Source organism: Melanerpes formicivorus, unplaced genomic scaffold (genome assembly GCF_026170545.1).
Source record: "Melanerpes formicivorus ecotype bairdi unplaced genomic scaffold, bMelFor1.0.p_v2 SCAF_77, whole genome shotgun sequence".
Lineage (NCBI taxonomy): Eukaryota > Metazoa > Chordata > Aves > Piciformes > Picidae > Melanerpes > Melanerpes formicivorus.
Window position 1 is genome coordinate 2,565,935 of NW_027142429.1, and position 9,407 is coordinate 2,575,341.

The 9,407-nt window shown below is 59.6% G+C and overlaps 1 protein-coding gene across 3 annotated transcripts; it reads left to right on the plus strand.

The window, feature by feature from the left end:
* Positions 1–913: 913 nt before the first annotated feature.
* On the plus strand, positions 914–9,107 carry TOR4A (torsin family 4 member A). Of its 3 annotated transcripts, none has more exons than XM_068164132.1 (2): positions 914–1,071; positions 6,290–9,107. In XM_068164132.1, the coding sequence occupies exon 2, from the start codon at positions 6,329–6,331 to the stop codon at positions 7,913–7,915; it is 1,587 nt and encodes a 528-aa protein (XP_068020233.1). In that variant the 5' UTR covers positions 914–1,071; positions 6,290–6,328; the 3' UTR covers positions 7,916–9,107. The 3 variants fall into 3 exon arrangements, with proteins under 3 accessions (XP_068020233.1, XP_068020234.1, XP_068020235.1); XM_068164133.1 differs by lacking the exon at positions 914–1,071 and adding an exon at positions 4,612–4,783; XM_068164134.1 differs by lacking the exon at positions 914–1,071 and adding an exon at positions 5,170–5,198.
* The last annotated feature ends 300 nt before the right edge of the window (positions 9,108–9,407 follow it).

Consider the following 9,407-nt stretch of genomic DNA (forward strand, 5'->3'; position numbering starts at 1 on the left):
GGATCAGCCAGTTCCAAACCCCCTGCCATGGGCAGGGACACCTCACACTACAGCAGGTTGCTCACAGCCACATCCAGCCTGGCTGCAAACACCTCCAGGGATGAGGCTTCCACCACCTCCCTGGGCAACCTGTGCCAGGCTCTCACCACCCTCATGGGCAAGAACTTCTATGAACTTCTAGCTTAGAATCATTACCCCCAGACCCATCACTCCCTGACACCCTCAAAAGTCCCTCCCCAGCTTTCCTGTAGCCCCCTTCAGATCCTGGAAGGCCACAATGAGGTCTCCTCAGAGCCTTCTCCTCTCCAGCCTGCACAACCCCGACTGAGTCTGTCCTCATAGCAGAGCAGCTCCAGCCCTCTGCTCCTCCTCGTGGCCCTTCTCTGGACACCTTCCAGCACCTCCAGATCCTTCCTGTGATAGAGGCTCCAGAACTGGACACAGAGCTCCAGGTGGGGTCTGAGCAGAGTGGAGCAGAGGGGGAGCATCACCTCCCTCGACCTGCTGGCTTATGCTATGCCTTAAAACCCCCCAGGGATGAGGCTTCCACCACCTCCCTGGGCAACCTGTGCCAGTCTCTCACCACCCTCACGGTGAAGAATTTCTTCCTAGCATCCACTCTGGCTCTCCCCATGTCTATTTTTGCTCCACTCCCTCCTCGAGGTGCCGCCTCAGCCCCAGTGACCTCCGCGCTGCATCACCGCCCTGCCCTGCGCCGGCCATGGGCTCTGGGGCTGCGCTGCCCGCGGCCGGGGCTCCGGGGCTGCCGATGAGCTCATCCCGGCCCGGGCCGGCCCCGCCGCCGCCTTCGTGCTCCTGCAGACGACGCCGCCGTGACGGCAGCCGCCGAGGAGGCCTGGGGGCGAGAGGGGGCAGCGCGAAGCGGCCGGCCCATGGCCCTGGGAGAAGGAAGTGCTGCCACGGGGCCACTCCTCCTCTGCGTTTCCTCCCCGCGGTCGGGTTCGGCACGGATGAGAGCAGGGGGGCAGAGGAGCGGCCGGCTGAGGCCGGGGGCTGGGCTCGGCGGCTGGAGGAGAGCGACGGCAGCCGGCCCTGAGCGAGGCACTGCAGGTAACCGCCCCGGGGTCGGCTCCCCCATGCTGCTGCGACCCCGCAGGGCACCCCTTGGCCATCATCCCCCCCCCCCATCATCTGCTGATCATCGCCCCTTGCCACCAGAGCCTGCCCCCGTCCGGCAGGGACCCTGCTGCCCCTGCTGCTTCTGGATGCTTTGGGCTCTTTGCCCCCACTCGCTGCCCTTCCTCTGCTCTTGGGTTTTGGGGCTTGGCAAAAAAAGGACAACGGTCAGGCTGGGAGCAGGGCTGGTGGGGGTTGGTGGCAAGCCGGTTTTTGGGGTGGCCTGGGAGGGCTTTGCATCGTTCTGGCTGTCATCCTTGTGCCGTGCTTCGGAAGAGGGCAAACATCTGCACGCCCCAAGCTCCAGCTGCGTTTGGCAGCTCGTCCCCAAGTGGTGACCCCCAAGGAGCAGCAGCTTGGGCTGCTGGGGCCATACCCTGTGCTGGGGCCATACCCTGTGCTGGGGCCATACCCTGTGCTGGGGCCATGCCCTGTGCTGGGGCTATACCCTGTGCTGGGGCCATACCCTGTGCTGGGGTTGTACCCTGTGCTGGGGCCATACCCTGTGCTGGGGCCATACCCTGTGCTGGGGCTATACCCTGTGCTGGGGCCGTACCCTGTGCTGGGGCTATACCCTGTGCTGGGGCCATACCCTGTGCTGGGGCTGTACCCTGTGCTGGGGCCATACCCTGTGCTGGGGCCATACCCTGTGCTGGGGCTATACCCTGTGCTGGGGCTATACCCTGTGCTGGGGCTATACCCTGTGCTGGGGCCATACCTTGTGCTGGGGCCATACCCTGTGCTGGGGCCGTACCCTGTGCTGGGGCTAGAGCTGTGCTGGTCTCTGCCCGCAGCCAGCATCTCCACTCCTGGCCATAACTTCACTCCACTTTCTCCCTAAAAATACTCAGCTCTGGATGGAAGATTTTGGCTTCCAGCTTGGGGATCAGCCTTTGGGGTTTTTTTTTCCCAGCTGTCTTGACCCAAAGTGCTCTGCTTTGGGCTGCAGCTCCTTTCTCCCCAACCCTTGGGACTCAGCAGCTGCCACTTTAAGCGGGGCCACGTTTCCGTGGCGGGCGTTGGGCTGAGGTCTCCTGCGAGCCAGGCGCTCTCCTGCCGCCGGCTGCCCGCAGGCTGCCCCCGGCCGCGCTCCCCTCCGGCCGCGCTCCCGTCCCGCCCCGCTGCCTCCGGCTGCCCACGCAGGCTCCTCTGTTGTGGAAACCTTGTTTTGGCGGCAGCAGGGTGACACACGAATGCACATCGCAATGTTTGGGGAAGAGTTAAAGGAGGAAAGCTCGGGGGGGGGGGGGGGGGGGGGAGGGGGGTTCTCAGGAGAGTTTCCAGGAGCTAAGTGGAAGTCGTCCCGCGGGGTGAGTGGACTCGGTGTTTACAGGAGCACTCGTGATGCTGGGGACTCCAGTGCCGGCTTCTTTTGCCTTTCATTTTCACCCAACATCTGGTTCAGCTGTTGAAAGCTCATCTCTGCAGGCTGGCAGCGCCTCTGGGTTGGCACTGCGGGGGGCTGGCACAGCCACCTGCCCTGGCCCCCATCCAATACCGAGCAAGCAGGAGCTGCTCTTAGAAATACCAACAGGTATTAGGAGCTGAGTCATGCTATTAATAGGACTATTAAATGCATGACTGGACAGATTTTTTTGCTGAGGATGGGTTCTGGTCCCTCCACCCTGCTTTAATTGGCTCCTCTGGAGAGCTGGGCATTTGATGCCAGGTTGATGGAAGTGCTGTTTGGGCTCTTGGCTTTTGGGAAGGAAGGTCTTGCACGTCTCCCAGCCGATGAATGTGTGATCCTTGACACTTTCCACTGGCCTTGCAGGGGCCTTGGGCTCCCTGTGTGAACGTGGCAGCGGTAGGAGAGTCAGCTTCAGGGCTGTGAGGAGCTGAACTGCTTCGTGCTTCAGCAGGGGCTATGGGCTGACACCCTGTGGTGTGTTTGGGATATCTCATGTTTCCCTTCCACCATCCTTCTGCTCCCTAAACATTTTCCTGTAGAATCAGAGAATGGTTTGGGTTGGAAGGGACCTTAAAGATCACCCAGTTCCACCCCCCCTGCCATGGGCAGGGACACCTCCCACTGGACCAGATTGCTCAAAGGCCTCATTCAGTCTGGGCTTGGACACCTCCAGGGAGGGGGAAGCCACAACCTCCCTGGGCAGTCTGTTCCAGTGTCTCATCACCCTCACCATCAAGAATTTCTCCTTCATCTCCAGTCTCAATCTCCCCTCTGCCAGCTCATAGCCATTTCCCCTTGTCCTGTCACTTTGAGCCCCTGTCAAAAGCTCCTCCCCAGCTCTCCTGGAACCCTTCAGGTACTGGCAGGCTGCTCTAAGGTCTCCCTGGAGCCTTCTCTTCTCCAAGTTGAACAGCCCCAGCTCTCTCAGCCTGTCCCCACCAGAGAGGTTCTCCAGCCCTCTGATCATCTCTGTAGCCTCCTCTGGACCTGCCCCAACAGTTCAGTAAGTTGTGGGAGTTGCCTAAACTCCTTCAGCTCCCCCCTGGCATTTATTGAACCCTATCCTCACCTGCATGGGTTTGGGGCTGAGAAGGCTTCACTCTGTGTGTGTGTCACTGTGTTATGGCCTGAAGGGTTGACCCGGCCCCACACTGAGCTTTGCTGTGTCCCAGCTCCTGCACACCAGGGCCCATGCTGGTCTGTGCCACAGGGGCTGCTCCCCAGCAGCTTTGGGGCCAGGCACCCCTTTGGGGAGCCTCAGGACCCCCTTGCACCGTGTGGATCAAGGCAGAGTCCATGAGGTGGAGCAGCAGGGGTGTGACCCCAGCGTGGCGTGGGGACGGTTTGGGGGTGCTGCTGGCCACCAGCCCTCCTGCCCTTGCCGGCTCTGTGCCTGCCTGCTGGAATCTCGTCCGGCTGGTTCCACTCTGGGCACAGGCAAATGCTGCACGGGGTCAGTAATTAGCACTCTGGGCTAATTGCTGCACGGCACCAGCTCGCCCAGGGAGTTGCACTGCAGCAGCCGCTCGCCCCAGCTCGGTTCCCACAGCCAGCTGGCTGCTGGCACGGGGGCCAGAAAGCAACTCGTCCCTGGGGTGGGGGCAAGGCTCCTCTGAAATGCCCGGGCACAGCAAGTGGAGCTGGGAAAGGAGTGGGATGGAGCCGGGAGGTGGCTGGGAGCTCCCCCGGGCAGCCTTTCCCTCGCTGTGTGCCGGCAGGCAGCCTGCGTCAGCCCGGCGGTGCTGAAGCAAAACCTCCTCTGGCCTGTGACATTTTGCACTTCCTGCTGAGCTGATGCGAGTTAATAAGAAACCCTTCGGGGACCTCCTCCTCCTCCCCAGGGACACAGAACTTTTGGCAGAGCCCAGGGTTGGTTCTTCCGGGCGGTCGCTGAAGGTGCTGTGCGTGGCCCTGCCCATGCCAGCTTCCTGCTCCGGGGCTTGGCACTGTCACGCCAGCCAAGTGTCCCTTGCGTCACAGCTGCTGTGGTCTGGAGGTGAGGGGGGGTGGGGAGATGCCCTCCCACTGTGACACAGCTCCTGCCGCCCGCAGCTTCGTGCTGGGCAGGGACAGAGCTGTCCCTGGCGCTGCGGCACATGGTGGTGATTGCGCTGTGCGGCAGCCGGGGCTGCAGAGCTGCGTTATCTCAGGGGCTTCCTGCTGGCTCTGTGTCTTGGCATCACATCCTGCTGCTGGAGCACAGCCTCTCCTCTTCCTCCTTCTTCACCCACTGAGGTTTGTCCGTATCATCTCCACACAGATGGCTCTGCCAGGGGCTCTCATGTCCCTGTGCTCTCCTACACGGCCCCAGGGCCTCCTGTGGGAGGGACACAGTGGCTGCTGTGTGTCCAGGGGTGTGAGTGTGTGGGGGTGGGAGGGTTGGGGTGCTCTGGGGGTAGGAGGGTTGGGGTACTATGGGAGTAGCAGGGTTGGGGTGCTGTGGGTCAGCTCTGCTCCTCTCTCCACAGCCATGTGCTGCTGGCAGGATTAGCCACAACCACATCAGTTCTCTGCAACCTGTCTGAGCCCTCCCTGTCCAGGGACAGTCTGAGGAGCTGCAGGCTGAGAAGTGGCTGGATGCTGCCCTCCCTTCCTCTGCCCACCAGCACTGATGGGCACTGCACATCAGCACAGCCAGGACAATTCTTAGGTTGGATATTAGGAAGACTTTTTTCCCAGCAAGGGTTCCCAGGCACTGAAATAGTCTGCTCAGGGAGGTGCTGGAGTCACCATCCCTGGGGTTAAGCCTCATGGCTGTGGTGCTGAGGGACTTGGTTTAGTGTCAGTGGCTTAGCAGCAGGGGTGGGGTTGTGAGCTCTGGGTGAGTGGTTGGACTTGAGGACTTCATAGGTCTCTTCCAACCTCAACAGTTCTATGGTTCTATGAACCCTGCCCAGGGAGATGCTGTGCCACCATGGCCTGCACGCCAAGAGCCCTTCAGCAGCCACTTCCAAGCAGGCTCTGATGGCCCAAAAGGTCTCAGTGGGTGCCAGAGAGCCTGAACCCCACAGGGATGTGTGTATGTGTGAGTGCAGAGGTGTGGGTTTGTGTCCTGCTTTAATTCAACAGATGGAGGGAACAGGTTTGGGCAGCTCTGCTTCAGAGCATGGAGCTGTCTGCCCTGTGTCCTGGCTCTTGCTCACAGCAGCGTGGGGCAGAGCCTCTGCCTTTGGCTCCAGCCAGCTCTGAGCTTTCCTTCTGTATCATAGAGTCATAGAATGCTTTGGGTTGGAAGGGACCTCTGAAGCTCATCCAGTCCAACTCCTCTGCAGTGAGCAGGGACATCCTCAACTAATTCAGGTCACCCAGAGCCAGGTGAAGCCTCACCTTGAATATCTCCAGGGATGGGGCTTCAACCACCTCTCTGGGCAACCTGTACCAGTGCTCAACCACTCTCATGGTAAAGAACTTGTTCCTACCATCCAATGTAAATCTGCTCTGCTCCAGTTTGAAGCCATTGCCCCTGGTCCTGTCCCTGCAGGGTTGGGTTTGTGAGACACATTGATCTGTGAAGATCCTCTGTAGTTCTGCAGGTGTGCAGAGACCATCTTCCAGCAAGTGAGGTCTGAAAGTCTGCATCTGCCCCCTTGCCACTGCTGCCTGCTGCAGGCAATCATTCTGCCTGTTGGAAAGGAGCTGCCTGGCTAACGTGGCTGCTGCTGGTCACCTCCCTGGGGACAGTAACCTCCTTCTTACAGGTCACAAAGACTGATGAGTCCCCCTTCTTCTCCTTCCCTTTAGAAAGAAGATGATGTGAATGGGCTGTGAGAACCAGACAAGATGGATGGAGAGCTGCCCTGCATTGAGGTGGATGGAGAAATGTCTGCCACAGAGGATCTAGGAGGAGGTCTGCCCTGGGGGGAGAGAGGTGCAGAAGGAGAGATGCCCTCTGCTGAGGCAAAGGAAGAGGCTCCTGGTGCTGAGAGCAGCCTGCCAGGGGAGATGCCCAGCACGGCCAGCCGTGGGGAGGTGCCCTGTGCCAACAGCAGTGCCAGAGGAGAGGCACCCAGCTGCGAGGGCAGTGGGGAGGAGGCTGCAGGTGCTGAGGTCCCTGCTCCTGCAAAGAAAATGTCTTCAATCTCCTCTCCCCTGCGGGCGATCATCCACCTGCGGCGCCGCTACCGCGGGCAGAGGAAGAGCCGCCTGCAGCTGGAGCTGCCTCGGGAGAAGTCAGCAGAGCTTGTCCACACCAGGCTGCTTCAGAGGCAGCTGTCCCTGACCAGGACTGGCCTCTATGGCCCTTCCATGGCCTTCTTTCACCAGCCCAGCTTCGAAACCTCCCAGTACTTCACCTTCGACACCTCCGTGGAGCAGTACGCCGCCAAAAAGTCCCGGCGGAAAAAGAGCCGGCGGAGATCCCGGCTGGTCCTGTACCCAGACAAAACCAAGAGGTACCTCCCAGCAGAGGAGAAGAGCAAGGCCAAGCGCTGCCTCCTCCTCCTCATCGTCATCATCTTCTTCCAGATCCTCAACGCCATAGAGAACCTGGATGACAACCTCCAAAAGTACGACCTGGACGGGCTGGAGAAAACGATGCAGCGGGAGGTGTTTGGGCAGAAGGTGGCCGTGGAAAGCATTATGGAGCTGCTGAAGGACTACCTGGCCACCCACATCCACAACAAGCCTTTGGTGATCTCCTTGAACGGCCCCACGGGAGTGGGGAAGAGCCACGTGGGCTGGCTGCTGGCCAAGCACTTCCGCTCCGTCATGGACAATGACTTCGTGCTGCAGTACTCCGTCATGCACCACTGCCCCGCCGGCCTGCCGCCTCTCACCTGCGAAGTAGATCTGGCTAAGAAGGTCTCTGACATGGTGACAAGGGCTGAAACAGAAGAGAAGACCCCCTTGTTTATTCTGGACGAGGTGGAGCTGATGTCTCCGGTGCTGCTGGATACCCTCAGCCGCTTCTTTGAACCCAATCAGACCAACGAGTTCCTCAACGCCATCTACATCCTGATCAGCAGCATAGGAGGTGGTGAGATAACCAAGTTTGTTATCCAGAACGCTTCTGCTGAGCTGCTGCAGCAGCAAAGGGGAGCTGAGGAGCTGCTAAGCATCATCCAGCCGGTCCTGATTGATGTCCACCCTCTCTGGAAGGCTGCAGACATCATCCCTTTTGTTCTCCTGGAGAAGAGCCACGTTGTGAACTGCTTCCTAGAGGAGATGAGGAGGGAAGGGCTGTACCCTGACCAGAAGCATATTGAAGCCCTGGCCAGTCAGCTCCCTTACTACACTACTGGGGACAAGCAGTACTCCAGGATGGGCTGCAAGCAGGTTGTGGCCAAAGCCAGCCCGCTGGAGGGGTTTGCTGCAGAGGCCAAGTCCTGCTCTCAGGATTTGCAAAGCTCTGGGCTTATGGAGGGGTAAGCAGCAAGCTGTGGTCAAGGTGTCCTTTCTCAGGCTCTGTCCTAGTCAAGGTAAAGGGATGGCAGCCTGCTTGGATGAGGCCCTGAGCCACCTGGTCTAGTAGAAGGTGTCCCTGCCCATGGCAGAAGGGTTGGAACTGGATGAGCTTTAAGGTCCCTTCCAACCCAACCCATTCTCTGATTATCTGCGACTATCTATGCCTCCTCTGCAGCGTGGTCCGTGTTCTCCTCCAGCTGCTTCACTGGTTGCTGATGCTGAGGGAGGGTGGCCATGCCCTCGGGGGCAGCACAGCCCAGGCCACCTCCCATTCCCTGCGGGATGCTCTGTTCCGCCCCCATCTGGCAGCCTCTGTCGTTAGGGGGCTGCGAGAGCAGACACTGGGGGATGTAAACAGGGGGAGGGGATGGTAACTGGATTACTGCTTGCTGTGTCTCACTCCTTCCTCTCCTTCCTTTGCTTCTCTTGGGCCTGGCTGCTGAGGAGCAGAGCAGACGTCTGGGCACTCAGAGCTCTGCCTCCTCCTCCAGCTCCTGCCTGACCTCCCGCTCGCAGGCTGCGGTTTTGGGCCTGCTCCCAAGTTCTTGCTCTTCTGAGCTCATCCCTGAGCTCACACCTGAGCTCACCTTTGGCACCTGCAGCCAGATTTCTGCCCTGCAAGTCTGTTTGGGCTTGTCTAGAAGGCTGCTTGGCTGTGCCAGCCGGGGCAGAAAGAGCCAGCGGATTGTTTCAGGTCTGCTGGTGGCAACTCGCCCTGAGAGCTCTTCTGCTTTGTGCTTCTGGGTGCTCCTCCCCACACTCATTGTCTGGAAATAGCAACTGACACAGATTAAGCAACACACACTGGAAAAGACAGTTGGGGCTGTCTGGGCCAAGTGCAGTGGGGATCCTGGGCCTGTTCCCAGCCCTGCAAGGCCAGGAAGAGGTTCTCGGTCGTTGAGACCCCGGGGAGAGCACCTCAGGAAAAGCACAGAGCCTGCTTTGGAGCAGGCATTGCTGACATTGCCTCTTCAGGTCTGGGCTTTGTGCCTCAATCCCCTTCTCCAACGTGCTGTGAATTGTCCTACAGCTAAGCCTGTGGCTGGTTGCACTGGTTGGTTGATTTGCCTCTGTCTATTTGTTGGTCTCCAAAAGACTTCCATCACAAACTCCTGCTTCCAGAGCTGTCATCAGGAATAAACCCAAACTGTCCTGGATGAAATCATCCCAAGTATGTTTCCTTTATTTGGCTGAAGTGTGACTTGCCTCCCAGAGCAATGGAGCTGCACTGCCATGCCTGTGCTCCCCAGTGGCTCAGGCTGGGTGCAAGGGCTCCAGCTTTGCTGGGTGGCTTTGGCAGGCCACCTCAGGGCAGTGTGTGTGTGTGTGTGGCCACCTCCCAGAGGGATGCTCAGGGTGGGCCAGATCCAAACCCCACACAGCACAGCAGTGCCAAAAGCTGTGTGCCCCACAGCTCCAACCTCCTCCAGAGCTTCACAGCAGGGTGTGGGCAGGA

Bases quoted from the DNA above. Each gene is read 5' to 3' on its own strand.
- TOR4A (XM_068164132.1), top strand. From the start codon at position 6,329: ATGGATGGAGAGCTGCCCTGCATTGAGGTGGATGGAGAAATGTCTGCC.